At 40.0% G+C, this 14,638-nt stretch overlaps 1 protein-coding gene across 7 annotated transcripts in view; it reads left to right on the forward strand.

Annotated features, from left to right (window-relative positions):
- EFCAB11 (EF-hand calcium binding domain 11) overlaps positions 1 to 14,638 on the forward strand; it is a 105,237-nt gene that overhangs the window by 13,128 nt on the left and 77,471 nt on the right. For 3 of the 7 annotated variants that reach the window (XM_045013971.1, XM_045013972.1, XM_045013976.1), the window contains one exon: positions 2,043 to 2,133. In XM_045013971.1, coding sequence (XP_044869906.1) covers positions 2,043 to 2,133 — 91 coding nt within the window. Of the gene's footprint in view, positions 1 to 2,042; positions 2,134 to 3,293; positions 3,447 to 3,740; positions 6,426 to 13,845; positions 13,938 to 14,638 lie in introns of those variants that run through there. The other 4 variants (XM_045013970.1, XM_045013969.1, XM_045013973.1 and 1 more) reach the window with 4 other exon arrangements.

A 14,638-nucleotide genomic window follows, 5' to 3' on the forward strand; every position in this document is an offset into this window, starting at 1 on the left:
GACAGATGAAGGGGAAGAGACAAAGCAGCAAGGATCTTCTTCTATGACTTATTCTGGAACCCAGTCTTGGTGGTTCTTTTCCTTTTTCTGGTAGGCTATGGGGATGGAATGTGATTGTTTTTTCTCATCCCCTCCCCACTCCCCTTAGCAAAAAGGAGAGAAGCTTGAGAATAGGGCCAGTGAACCAAGGGCATGTAGCATTTATTATACTATCCTTTCCACGTGGATTTTTTTTTCCTATCGGTCCCTGGCCTGAAACAGGCTTGGCCCATGAGGAATAGAGGGAGGGCCAGGTGCTGAAATGAGTCAGTCAAGCATTGTCTGCAGCTTGATCAGGACACACACAAAAAAGATTTTAAATGGCAGGCTGCAACTTTATTAAAATTTAACATTGGATAGGCGCACTATCTGCCCCATCTTCCCATGCCAGGTATGTTAGGTAGGTTCTGTAAACCCTACACTCAGCATCTACCATATGGCTCATAACTCAGGATAGACTCTCCAGTGTCTACCCCCAAGGATTCAGCTTGCTCTGCTGAATCTTCTCACCTTTTTCCCCCAGCAAAGGGGACAGAAGGGACAGACAGAGGGACTGCAGGCTGCAAGGACTTCAGATCACCCCTTTGCCATAGACCCTGGTCCATAGCAAAATCCCATGTTTCTTATTTTCTGATCACTAGCCCTTTGGCCTTTTATCCATCCTGGACACTGGCTGCAAATTGCACCAAATTAACATAAAGCAACCTAAAAGTATAATTCCTATACTCTAGAACTACAAGGAGGGAGCGTGGGTTCATCTAAACATGGGGCAAGAGGCCTGCTAAACCTTGGGCCAGGATTTAAATAAATGATGGTGGGAACCAAGGACCAATTAGTTCACATTTCTCTAGCTGTCCAACGAACAATGGAAAGAGGGGCCTACCCCTATATATTCTCCCCCTTTTATCCAAAGCTATCAGGCATCTTGTGTATCCAATCTGGTTTCCCATCTGTTAAATTGATGGGTAGCATTCTTGTCCTGAACTGCTAGTCCTCAGCAGCTTGTGTGTGTGTGTGTGTCTCCCCCTCCTCCCCATACGTACCCAGTGACAACCCTGTTTGAATTATTGCTTTCTCTTTCAGTTGGATCCTGCAATGAAGTCATAGGCCTTGCCTGCACCTAAAAGTTAGGTTGACATAGCTATGGAAGTAAGGAGTGTGAAAAAACACACCTTTGAGCACCGTAGCTATGGTGACCTAGCCCCCAGTGTAGATGCAGGTATTTTTACAGAAGAATGTTTCTGCCATCTTAGGCACTGTCATTCAGAGAAGTGGTGTTCCTAGATCTTTCAGCAGTATAGACTGTATTTACACTACAGGGGTATGCCGGCATAGCTACAGCAACCTAGCTCCATAGTATAGACATTCCCATAATAATAGGTGGTTGGTCTCTTTCATGGATTTTGTTCTGATGTTATATATTCAGTATCATGACTTCATTGCAGAATTAATCTAGAAGAGAAAATGTACTGTGAGGGGAAACCTTGTTTAAATACAACGCCACACGTGGAATTTGATAATTACCAAATATGGGAAGAAAAATTGTGTAACACACGTAAAAGGTCATTTTAGTATATTTTAAAGTGGGAAACTTTCAAATGCACCAGTATAAAAATTTATTTTAAAAACCGTCATTTTGAAAATTAATTCTTAAATTTGAAACAGTACAGTACAGATGCTGCAGGGGTAATTCCTGTGAATGGAGTTTTTGGTAGCATACACCAAAATGACAGTACAAAATCATTCTTGAATCACTCATTTTTTTGACACCCCCACTACCCTACCGTACGTGGATCCTAGCTGTTTCCTAAAATACTCTGGTTGAAATTATAATAACTTCAAAGAGTGTACTTTAAATTCTGAGAATCTACTGGAAAGGCTTATAAGAATTAATGTGTTTAAAAAATGATGTTTGGTTCTTGAGCAAGCATAACTCTTCATAGTTGTGTGGGGGTTTTTTTTGTTTTGTTTTTTAATCTTATTTTCCTACTTCTTTAAGCAAGATAGAGGATTTTTGACTTTGGAAGATTTCAAAAGAGCCTTCAATTCCATTGCTCCAAAGTTACCTGAAAGGATCATAGTTGAAGCTTTCAGGTAAGACAAACATAAAAGTCTTGTTTGATTTTTGTTCTTATATAGCAGTCTTTAATTTTCTCTTAATTCAAATATGTAAAACATTTGGAAACTGTAGGTTATGTTCCAGAGCAAAAGATACAAGCTTCAGCACATTATTGTTTCAACATCCTTGTATATTACACTTGTGGGGATTCTGCGCTGATGCGGGGGCACAGAATTCATATGGTCCACATTTTCTGTGCTCCCCGAGCAGAAAAATGCAAAAAAATATGCTGGGGGACATGCCTCTTGCTTGGAGCATGTCTGTTCCAGCGAGCCTGGAGCAGCCTCAGAGACTGGGCGGGGGGGCTGGGTGTGTGTACGCCTGCCTGCATTATCACCGTCGGGGGGGGGGCGGAGCGTATGTTTGTGCCAACAAGCGAGAGAGAGAGAGAGAGTCTTTCCCTCCCCCTGGCTACTGCAGCTCACTGGCATGTAAGCATAGGGCTTTTTATGCATGAGGCAGGTTAGAGGCACTAATGTAGCAGCCCTGCCTGAGTTAATTGATTCATTCTCTGAGGCACTAGCAGCCTGACTGTGTAGTTAGTAACATTGTTAAACTTGCTGTTGATGGTTAATTTGAGCTCATTCTCTGAGGCAGAAATGTAGCGCCTGACTTTTAATGTTAATGTTTCTATTGTTAGTCGACTGTTCCCATTATCAGTCAGTTCCCCCCGGAGCATAAAACCTGTGAAAGTTTTAAGGCCCCTGCATTGCCAGAGCGATGTAAAGGAGCTTTATTATAAATGACAGTAAGGGAATCCTCAGCTAGGAAGATCTATGTGCTTTCTCACTTTTTTTTTTTCCTGTGCCAAAGGGGTACAATGGGGTTAGATTACATGTAAGGATTTATTTTACTTACCCATTTAAAAAAAAAAAAAGACTTTGAGGACAAAATAAAGCATTTACCAAGCAGTCAATAAAATGTCAGGACAATCAGAACCAAGCACTTCCCAAAGTACCCAGCCAGGTCCAGATGAAGTTACCAAAGGGATATTTGTTCTTTTGCATGACGTGAATGGCCTTCACATCACACATTAAACAAAAGCTACACCAGCTTCTCATGTTCAAGAATTCCTTGCAAAACTGCATGCGGATGGGGACAAATTATTTTGCACGTTGTGCAATGTTGTTCTCAGTCATGACCGACGGTCTGTAATTGTGGGTCATTTTGCATCAAAAAAACGCAAACTGAAGGAGGATGCGGCTCAAGAGGAAGGCAGAAATAAATGTCAGAAGACCATTACGATTCACTGAAAAACAAAACAGTGGCAGAAAAAGAACATGTGGAGGTGAGTGGAAATATAAGAAAATGTTATAATACAGAAAAATAACTAGCATAGAACAGTCATAGTGATGGAATTTCTTCACTTGCTCTGAGATCTTGAATAGACAGCTCTGTTTTTAAATTACTTTTTTTTGTAAGTGATGACTACATGATTGTTTACTATATATAAATCTAAATTAAAGTCTAGAAATTCAGAAATAAATATATGAATAAATGTATTAATCTAAGATTAAAGATGTTACATCGATGGTAAATACTTGTGCTCACTGAAGATTTATCTAACTACTTCTTCTTTCAGATTTGTACAGCATGGGTGAAGACACTAGCAGGTGCCAACATCCCCTTGTCAAAGACTGACCATCCACTTATGAGAGAATTTCTTGACAGCAGGGTCCGGAATGGTGGTGCGATTCTTGCTAGGACACAACTGTGACTGAGACATGCTTACCTGAAGTGTACTTTAAAGAAAAGGAAAACTAAAAACTGAAGCTTAAAGACAAGAAAATCGCTGTTATCTTTGAATGTTGTGATGATGAGGCAAGATCAATTCTGAATGTACCGTTTGCACCATTACAACATGATTTCTGGGGGCATATTAACTCTTTTTTGGTGAATACAGTGTTTTTAGATGCTGTTAATCACTCAACTGTTTCACAGGCTGTAGTTAAAGCAGTAAATGAGTACCAGATTGATTATGAAAATGTAGTAATTGATACTGACAATGCTAGTTACATGAAAAAGGCATTTGATCCTGTGTTTTCTACACTGTTTCCAAATTCTCTGCATATAACCTTTTCTGCACATATTGTTAATTTAATTGGTGAATCATTTAGAGAGCCTTTTTAGATGGTTGATACATTTGTAAGGTGCTTCAAAAACATGTTCTGTAACTCTGGTAGTAGGAAAGTGAGGTACCTCTGGTTCATGAACCAGAAACTACAAGAGGAGTCTCCAGATGTCAAAGCATCCATGCCTTCTAGCAGGGCTGTTCCTAGGCATATGCAGCTTACGCAGCTGTGTAGGGCACTGGAAAATTTGGGGCACCGTTCCCCTTGCTGGCCATGGCTGGAATCCTCTCTTCTCCGGCCACTCCTCAGTGCTGGGCTGGCGGGCTTCTCCCCGACCCCATCCCCTCCTTTCCTCCTCAGCTGGCCAGTTGAGGGCTCCAGCCTCTGGCTGTGACACCCCAGGCCCAGGGAGCCCAGAGCAGTACGGTGGCCTGGCCCACCGCCGCCTGGAGTGGAGTCCCTCCCTGGACCCTGTCTGCCTGCACCTTTCAGTCTCCGGCGAGGGCCGGGCCAGGGCCAGGACAGGGGGAGCGAAACTTCCACCTGAGTCAGGGGTCGCGGGGGAGCAAAAAGGGGGGGACTTAAACACACACACACACAGTCTCTCTCATACGCAGACTGGCTCTTACATCCACATACTGTGCCTCTCACGAGTCACAGTTCCCCAATACAGATTCTTTCTCCCACACACACTCACATTCCCCAACACACACTCTATCTCACACACACACAGGCTCTCTGCCATACCGTCTCTCTCTTACACACACACACACACACACACATATTGTTGTTATTACTCCTTGGCACTTCCTGTCAAAATACTTGTGGTGAGCCAGGAGTGGCGAGGGGCTGCAGGAGGGCCGTGGGCTCTGGCAAGGTGCAGCCCCCATATGACAGTGCAGAGCCTGCCTTGAACCACTGCTGCAGCATCTGCTGCATATGAAGCATGGTGTGTGTCAGCATTGGAGGGGGTTCTGGGGGTCTGTGGGTGGGGGTGATGGCTGTGCCACCTCAACACACTGGGGTCAGTGGTGCTGGCTGGGGACCGCCCTCAGTGGAGCTTAGGGGCACCAGTTTAATAATACTGTGTAGGGCCCCATAAAGCCTAAGGACGGCCCTGCCTCCTAGCCCAGGTGGAACAGGCTGAAACAGCTGGTTCCATGCTCTCCAGTATCACTCTAAGAACTTGCAGTTCTACAAAGAATTCTTTAATGAAGAGGGCAACAGCAGCTCCCAACTAATTAATTATGCATTGTTAAAAATACAGATCACTTTTCTAGCACAGAAATGTGAACTAATTCTCAGTTTAAATCTGGCATTTGAGAGCAGGAAGCCTTGCACAATTAAAGCATTTGACCTTCTGGAAGAACTGCAGATATATTTCAGTTCACATCTAGAGCTCCCTTCAGAAAACACCTCAGAGTTCTTCAAATTTAGGAGGACAGAAAACGTATCTCCTGTTAAAAGATTTGCCTGTCTAGATCTCTTTAAAGAGGCATTCCATGAAGCATCTGAAAAGCTTGACAACATTTGTCATTTGGACAACCAAGTCTAAATTTTCTCAAATAACAAAGGTTATTCAATCCTCATCATGTTTATATCCTGCTAGAACACTGTGAATACTTTCAAGCAATACCTAGTTTTTCTGAGGTACCTTAACAGGAGCTAAAATTGTACAGGGGAAAGCTTGTGCCTGAAGCTATTCAAAGTCAACCTATTTTTGTAGACCTCCAAGTGTTTTGGCTTTCAATGACAGAGAGAATTCCAAACATCGTCAAGCTGGCCTTGAGTTGCATAAATGCTGTCTCAAATTCTGCAGATGCAGAGCAAAGTTTTTCACTGTACAATTTGATCCTTTCTAGCAGAAGGAAATCACTAAGTGAGAAAAACTTGAAGGCTCTTTGTTTTCTGTACTATAATTTAAATGAAAATACTAGATTGCACTGGAATGCAGGACAATGATTAGCAAAACTGTATGACTTTCATATATGAAAGTCTGAGCAATTTAAAATGACATTCTACTTTTTGTTGTTGCTGTTTGGTGTTCTGTAATGTAATTTAAATGAAAATCCAGAATTATAACTGGAATGCAGGGTATTAGTTACCACGTGTTTATAACTTAACTTTCGTGTGTTTAGGAAATGCTGAATAGTTATTGTGACTTTTTTTTCTGTATTGTAGTTTTAAATAAATTATCAAAACTATTGAAACTGGTGTGATTATATTGCATTATTTTGACAAAATATGCAGAATTTTGCAATTTTTGGCACAGAATTTTGAAATTTTTGAGGCAGAATTCCCCAGGAGTCGTGTGTGTGTATATATAACATACCATTCAAGGAAAAAGGGATTTGTCTGGTATTTTAAATAGACACTATAGCCACTAATTAGTTTTTCATGCTTGGTAATATTTAATACATTGCATCCTACAGTAGCAAAGAATCCTGTGGCACCTTATAGACTAACAGACGTTTTGCAGCATGAGCTTTCGTGGGTGAATGCCCACTTCGTCAGATGCAAGAGCAGTGTCTCTTCAGAAGTCTACAAATATTCATTTTCACAATCTCATGACTTGTTTGAGAAACTGGAACTTGAGAGTTGTCTCTTGAAGACTGTGGAACTAACATGCTAATACACTCTACCCGAGACTACAGCTAAAATTTCCTAAAGTGCTATAATAACTTAGTAGCCTGTGGGTAAAATGTTCAAAAGACACTTAAAAGCCTGTTTCTAAGTCACTTTGGAAACTTAACCCCTAATCTATGTTGTTGTATTAATTTAGATGGACTATATGGGCCAAAGGTGTTAACATAACCCAGTCACTGTCCAGCATTAAACAAGGTCTGGTGTTTGGCATACAGAGACCACAGCCTTTTTAGTACCATGGCAAACACACCATTTAAAATCCTTTTAACCTTTTATTAAAGGCATGCAAAAGAAGGAAAAACAGTTTAAAGCATTTGAAATATAAATTATTAAGTAAGTCTTTTATTTTAACTTTTTTCCCCTTTTCCTTTAGCTGTAGAGAGTTTTAGAAGGAATCCTCCCTCCCCTTTCCCTTGTTTGATAGTCTTTTGGATGTATCAAAGGTGATAACTGTCCTTTTGGGCAAAAGAGAAGTTAGTAGAAATGAGTTGGAGCTGCTGCTAGTCTGAGTCCGTTTTATCGGAAGCGGTATTTGGGATTCAGCTGGAGCTGATAGATGTGGTGATGTCATCTGGGTACCTTTCTCTGGCCTGGCCTGGTAAGGACATCTCTCAGGATTAAGATGATGAAGGCCTGGAGTCCCAGGAGATGGGTGGAGGGGTGGGAACCATGGTGATGAAGCTTGCTTCAGTAGTCTCTGGCTGTTTTTCTGCTCCATCTGTTCTTTCAGTCTTTTCCTCCCAAAGTCTTTTTCTTTAAAGACCCCCAAGGGGAATGGTGTGTGGAATAGCCCATCCCCTTATTTATTTTGTGCACTAATTAGGCCTAATACCCAATTTTGGTTCATGAACTTCTGGCCATCATCTGTTTTTTAACAAGCATAATTTCAACAGTCCTTTGATTATATTGATGTGGCCTTTTTAGTTTAGGCGTATCCAGTTTCTCGGTCTGATTTTTCTGGCATATATTCCCATCAATGTTTGTTGTAGGTTATTGTGACTTTTTTTTGTCACACTCACTTTATACAGTTAAATTCACAATTAGAGTAAATTTGAAGGCTCTCTTATCACAACAGCACTCACAAAGAGAAAGTTATTTGATCCACAGTTCTAAAGTATTGTGGGAGTTCTTGTCTTGCAGGAATGTTTCTCCCTCTATCATTTCAGATGGATGACACTTGAGTGATTTATAAAAATGTTTGGGTGTGTTTTTAATTTTTGGCTATCAGTTGCATAATCAGAGTTCCAAAGCTGCATTGCAGGAAATACTAGTTTTGGCTGAACTAATGTGACATCATTTTGTTCCTATAAAAGTTGTAATAGATTCTTATAATACTAACAATATTCATTGTATTGAGAGTCTTAAAATGAAATTATACTGTATTTGTTCCAAAGACTCCATGTGGATATTTGGTCCAGATTAACAGTTTTAGTTTAAAGTTATTTAAAGGTGATCTTGTAATGGTTGTGAGGTTTAGTTTTTGCATTGTGTTGTTTTTTCTTTTTTTCTGGAGTCTCAGTATGGTGCATAGTGAGGCATCCAGCGGAGCAGCAGTCAAAGCATCTTCAGGGTGACTAAAAAGGGGGAGAAAGGACATTAAGTATTGAATAACTTGTATGTTGAGTGACCTTCTTACATTTGTGCATTAAAGATTTAACACTTCACTGTAGGGCTAATCATTTTTAAAAGCTCTTTTCAGGGCTTTTTTCAGCATATGGTGCATTGCAGGGGTGTGTATAATATGTGTGGCTGATCAGACTGAAGGTAGGCCAAGAAACATCCATTTATAGTAAGTCTTGTATTATACAAGAAGAAGAAAATGCAACAACCCACATTAATAAAAAGAGGGCAGAAAAATATTGCTTTTCATGCCTAGTAAAGCGGTGGTTCTCAGCAGGGGGTCCATGAACCCTTTCAGAGGGGCTGCAGGGCCCTGTGGCTAAAACCCAGAGCCCGAGTCTTAGCAACTCCTGCAGGGCTGAAGCCAGGAGCCATGGGGTTGAAGTCCTGATTCCCCGTACCCTCTGTGGGGTTGAATCCCCGGTGCCCACCATGGGGCTGAAGCTGGGAGCAGCTGGGCTGAATTCCAGAGCCCAGAGAGCCAGTGCTCCCCATGGGGCAAAAGCCTTAAGCCGATGGGCAGCGTTGGGGGGACATTGGGGTGTCCCTTCCCGAAGCTACAGTGCAAGAACAGGGCAGCCTCAGGGCAGCTCCATGCACACCACCCTCTACCTCCTCCTCGCCCCACCCACTGGCCAGGTTGGAGGCGGGAAGACAGAGCCAGGCAGCTGCCCTCCTCCCTGCAGCCAGAGCTACCCCCTGCCCACATACAGCCCCTAGCTACCCTTCTCCCTGAGCTACCCCTGTGCCTGCACACATCTCCTAGCTACCCCTCTCCCTGCACCCTGAGTTACCCCTCTGTCCGCATATAGTGCCTAGCTACCCCTCTCCCTGCACCCTGAGCTACCCCTCTGTCTGCACACAGCACCTAGCTACACTCCTGCCTGCAGCCTGAGCTACATCCCTGTCCATACACCATCCTTAGCTACCCCTCTCCCTGCACCCTGAGCTACCCCTGTGCCTGCACACAATCCTTAGCTACCCCTCTCCCTTCACCTGTTTTCAAACTTTTTGAGCTGAGCCCCTCACCTTTGAATGATGATTTTTGGTTGTACGCCCCCCCTCCCCCAACACACACACAACCCAAACAGGCGGGTGGCCTGCTGAGGTGAGTTAGGGGGTGGATTGGCACACCCTCCCTGGACCCCGCCATGTGGATCTGGCTCGAGCCCCACTAGCCCCTGCTCACCCAAAATAGAAGTCAAACTACACCTATTCCCAAGCCCCCTCCGCCACTGGGCCCTGGAGTTTTTATAGCATGTTGCAAGGGGCCTCAGAAAGAAAAAGGTTGAGAACCCATGTCGTTAAAGTTTGAAAAATGTTCTGCTGTTACTTTATATTCTCCATTGCAATCACTTTGGGAACATTGCCTATAGGTGAATGGGCAGATGTAAATAATATAGAATAGCTAGACAAAGTGACCCTTGTGGAAGTGTCATTTAAGGATTCTTTGGTTGTATAAGAAGCAGCTAATGTTAGATTTTTCTGTGCTGTAATTGGTTAAAATCCTTCTCTTGTCATATAACAAATATATTGACTTATGGTAAGGTCCATACTGGTCTGCTGACCAAAGCAAAGTAACATTAACCATGATTAAATAAAGTACACTTATTCATATAATTGGTATTCATATTGTTTTACTCTCTACTACTTGAAATATATTTAAACATGGCTTTGTTTTCTAAAATAATTTCTGAAAATGTTGGGCCCAAACCTGCTCCCAATTTTGCCATTAATTTATTGGGAATCAGGATGTGATCTCATGTATGACAGAGCATAACAGAATGGAAAAGAGGACAATAAAATTTTGTGATATAATATTTCTCTAGTGAAGCAAAAGGTATGCTGCACAGTTTTTTTTCACTGAGGTATAGCATCCAGGTTTTAACAGGTAACAGCTGGGGAAAAAAACAGCTTGTAATATCAACGAGATGTCCTTGTGGCACCTTAGAGACTAACAAATTTATTTGGGCATAAGCTTTCGTGGGCTAAAACCCACTTCATCAGATGCACGGAGTGGAAAATACAGTCAAGAGGTATATACACAGTGTATGAAAAGATGGGAGTTGCCTTACCAAGTGTGTATGTGGGGGGTCAGTGCTAACAAGCTAGTTCAATTAAGGTGGAAGTGGGCTATTCCCAACAGGTGACAAGAAGGGAGGACACAAGGACTCCTCATTGTTTTTGCTGATATAGTCTAACATGGCTACCACTCTGAAGCTTGTAATGTGTTTTTCACATCACACAAAATGTCATACCTGTAAAATGTTGTAAAACTTTGATCACTAGATACCGTAATGCAGTATTGGCAAGTTGTGTGCCTTGTGATTCCATATTTATGAATGTGGTATGAGAGCTGGAGAGGAATCTAATACAGACATTGCTACTTGAACTGCAGTTTCTCACATAATAGTGATCACTTGGGACCAGATTCTGGCACTCTATGTTGAGTAGCACCTTGTTCCACTAATAACCCCAACTGAAATCATTGAGGGTACTTGTTCCCCTTAGTATGCGAGTTTTACTTTGTTGGGCAAAGTTTTGTCCAGAAAGCTTTTCCTAGACAGGTGACCAGAATGAGCCATCTGGTGAATTAAAAACATATAAGCAGAAACACACAGATATATGAATGTATGGGCAAGAAGCATCAATATTGTCATCTCACAAAATTTGGATCTCTATGCCCTCACACCAGCCAAAACAAACAGCCCAATGTATAGTTTAAACTGCACTGGCTTTAGAATGTTCCTCCTTTCCCCCCAACTTTTCCTCTTTCTTTCACACACACATCAGAATTGAGCTCTTTGGTTAAATTTAGATCTTAGGTACAGAATTGCTGTGTACTTTATGTAACATCATTTATAATATATGTGCATGTAAGATACATGATAATGCATGCTTTGATGACCAAGAGCAGGCACAAGCTCTAAGATAGGTTGTTGGGACTAGAAAGAAAAGAGCTTAATGAGTACATTTTGGAACTCTATGAAGTTATCTAAATAACTTTAATTTTAAATTAACTTTCTTTCTCAATATTTAAGCCCTGCAGGTTGGTAAAGGTGCTGTCTCTATAGCATTTCACATACTGCTGCATCACTTTAATTTTAAGAAGCTAAGCATGGAAAGTTTGAGATTTTTCTTATAAAACTGAAGTAAAAAAATGTAAAAGATGCTGAGTGTGTGCTTAGTCCCAGAAGAAACTAGAAAAAAGAAAAAAAAAATTAAAGAAAGAAAATTCAAGGTCATAGCTTTTAATGCCTATTTAGCTTCTGCTGCTGCAGTTTAGGGCACACGTTTTGCTTCTGAACGTCAAATCTCAGAATGCATTATTTTTAGTAAAAATTAAAAGAAACATATCAATCACTGAAGCCAGGGCCAGGTAAATCTTAAGGAGAGAAGTACAAAGACAGTTGTTACATAACAGTGGAGAAATTCTGACCTCATTGAAATCCATGGTAGTTTTGTCATTGTCTTCAACAGATGTATGATATCATCCTAGCTAGATACTTAATGTATACATGCACGTATGCACACACACAGATGTGTTTGTGACTTCAGATCCTAAAATAGTGAATTACATGCTAAACTCAAAAATGCTTTTGAATGAATCGCATTTCAAAACATTCTTTTTCTCTCTGATCACATGCATTATTTGTCTGTCATTATTGTAATTTACATTAAAACAAAAAACTACTATAATTTCAATATTCAGAGCCAAATGTACAAATCCTTGTGCAGCACATGAGCTACTCAAAAAAGCACAAATAAGAATATAAGTAAAACTCAATATTTGCATGCTGATATCAGAAAAGTACAGGTTTTACACGTGCAATTGCCTGATGCTTTGTGTGCAAAAATGCTCATATAAAGGTGAACATACATGTTGTTTTGCTCTCTCTCTGGCATGGTGCTTTAAAATGAGTTGCCTAGATTTTCCATTTATGCATTTTATTACTATTAAAATACAGTGTACATTTTTAGTATGATATAGCAAGATAATATGGATTACAATGCATAGTGTACTTCTCTAACACACCAAAAATGAACAGTTAATACCTGTGCTTCACTTTGGTATTGGATGTAAAGTGTATTTATAAACATAAAATAAACATGATCAGATATACTGAATAAATTTAAACTGGCAATAGATCTTCTCAACCATTTGGTGGTGCTCAATGCTCTGTTTAAGGTAAGAACTGAGACTAGGTAGAGTTGATTCAAAAGTGTTCTTGGGTATAGTAAGTGTGCAGTTTTTTTATTTTATTTCAAGTAAATAAGACCAATACAAGAATATTTGCATGTCATACAGATTAATGTAAAATTTCATTTAGAAATTGTCTGCTAAATATATTGTGGTTTTTTCCCAAAAAATATTAATATTCTGTGTAATTTGATGCTAAGGTTCATGTAAGCTTCAGGTGAATCTTCAATTTATTTTGATCACATTTATTGACCATAGTATGTACAAAAATATTGTGGTAAAAATGAATTGTAGAGTTCAACTGTTTCTGTGATCTTACCAGGTATATTAGACAAAATGGACATCGGCTGCTTAATCATGGTACATCTGATTGAAATGTCAATGTTCCGTAAGAACACTAGCCATTCATTACACAGGGGTTCTAGTAATGCCTAGTGGTGAATGGTTTAATGGTAGGACACTTATTTATTTTGATAGATGGTTGATTTATGAATTAAAACTTTTTTCATAACCATGTTATTCATTCTCTCTTTGAGAGTACATGTATGAATTGTCAGAAAAGTTTAAATAGGACAATGTGAAATTATTAAGCTGAACATCTTATAATGAAAAGTGAACATGGTGTCCTCATTGTATGGTGGCATACCAGTTGTTGCCAGAAAGCACTGCAAGAAATGTTTCTATTTTTTGTTGTGAAACTTTGATTTATGTTTGGTTAACCTAGTTACAAATATACAGCATTATTAATTACTGCTATCAAGGAAATACCTCTCTTAGCTGTACCATTTGTGTATAAGAGGAAGATATTTAATTGTTGAATCCTCAAACTGTAATAATGAAAGTGAAATAGCAGAACAAAGCTGAAAAATGATAATTATTATGACGATGAAAATGTGAAAGAGTCAATAAATGACATGTCTTTTTTTTTAAAAAAGAATAATGGACATATAGTTTCTGAAGCTAGCAAGCATACATCATAGCTCATAGATCAGAAGCACTGTATCCCATTCATGATCTGAATTTTATGCTGCTTTGCACTTAAATTAATAGGGTCACATGCCAGAGGTGTATTAATATTTTTGTGTGTTAGTTCTTTCACCGCTAAAAATGACCTAATTGTTTCATATTTCTTTCTTATAATTATCCAGTAACAAGAAAATAACCCAGTTTTGAGAACCACCCCACAGCAGAAATCTTGTGCTCTTTATGCAAGTTTGATTTATAGACATGTACAGCAGAGTGAATATGAAACATTCATCTTCCTATGGCTAGTTGCCATGGAAACGTAGTACACAGTACAATATCATTCCAGCTCTGGTGATGCCTGCAGTAGTTTATTCCTTTGTTGTTCTCATTTCTTAAGCAACTGTCTTGCAGCCTTTCATATTATCACAATTAATCACATACACAAGTCTGTATTGTTATCGCTTCAAAATGATCTCTAATGGAGAAAATACATTTTTATGTGTACATGTGTATATATTCATTGTGAATGTATATTTTTGTTCAATTCATTGGTTAAAAGCTGGTCACATGCTCAAATAACATATTATTGCTCATGAACTGATACATCTGTACAGTATACCATGTTGAATATCATTGGCTCACATACAGAGATCCACAGAAAGCTACTTTCATCCAAGAAAATATTTTCTTGCTCTGGCTCTCCAGCTTCCTTTGAAGTTTCCTATCAGGGACTGGAGTCACATCTCTACTATTTCTCCATAGACAAATTTCCTGCTCTGGGAGGGCAGGAGTTAAATACAGCCCAATAGCATCTCCTGCCTTCCCCCAAACTGCTTTTGCTAGATGAAGAAGAATCCAGAGACTGTCAGAACACCCAATCTGTCCCTGCCCTTAACTGGCGAGAAGTAAGGGAAATTGAAAAAAAACCCATCATTAATACAAAAAATACCAACTACGTGCAAGGGTGATAAATTA

This window comes from Mauremys mutica, chromosome 4 (genome assembly GCF_020497125.1).
Source record: "Mauremys mutica isolate MM-2020 ecotype Southern chromosome 4, ASM2049712v1, whole genome shotgun sequence".
In the NCBI taxonomy this organism is placed as follows: domain Eukaryota; kingdom Metazoa; phylum Chordata; order Testudines; family Geoemydidae; genus Mauremys; species Mauremys mutica.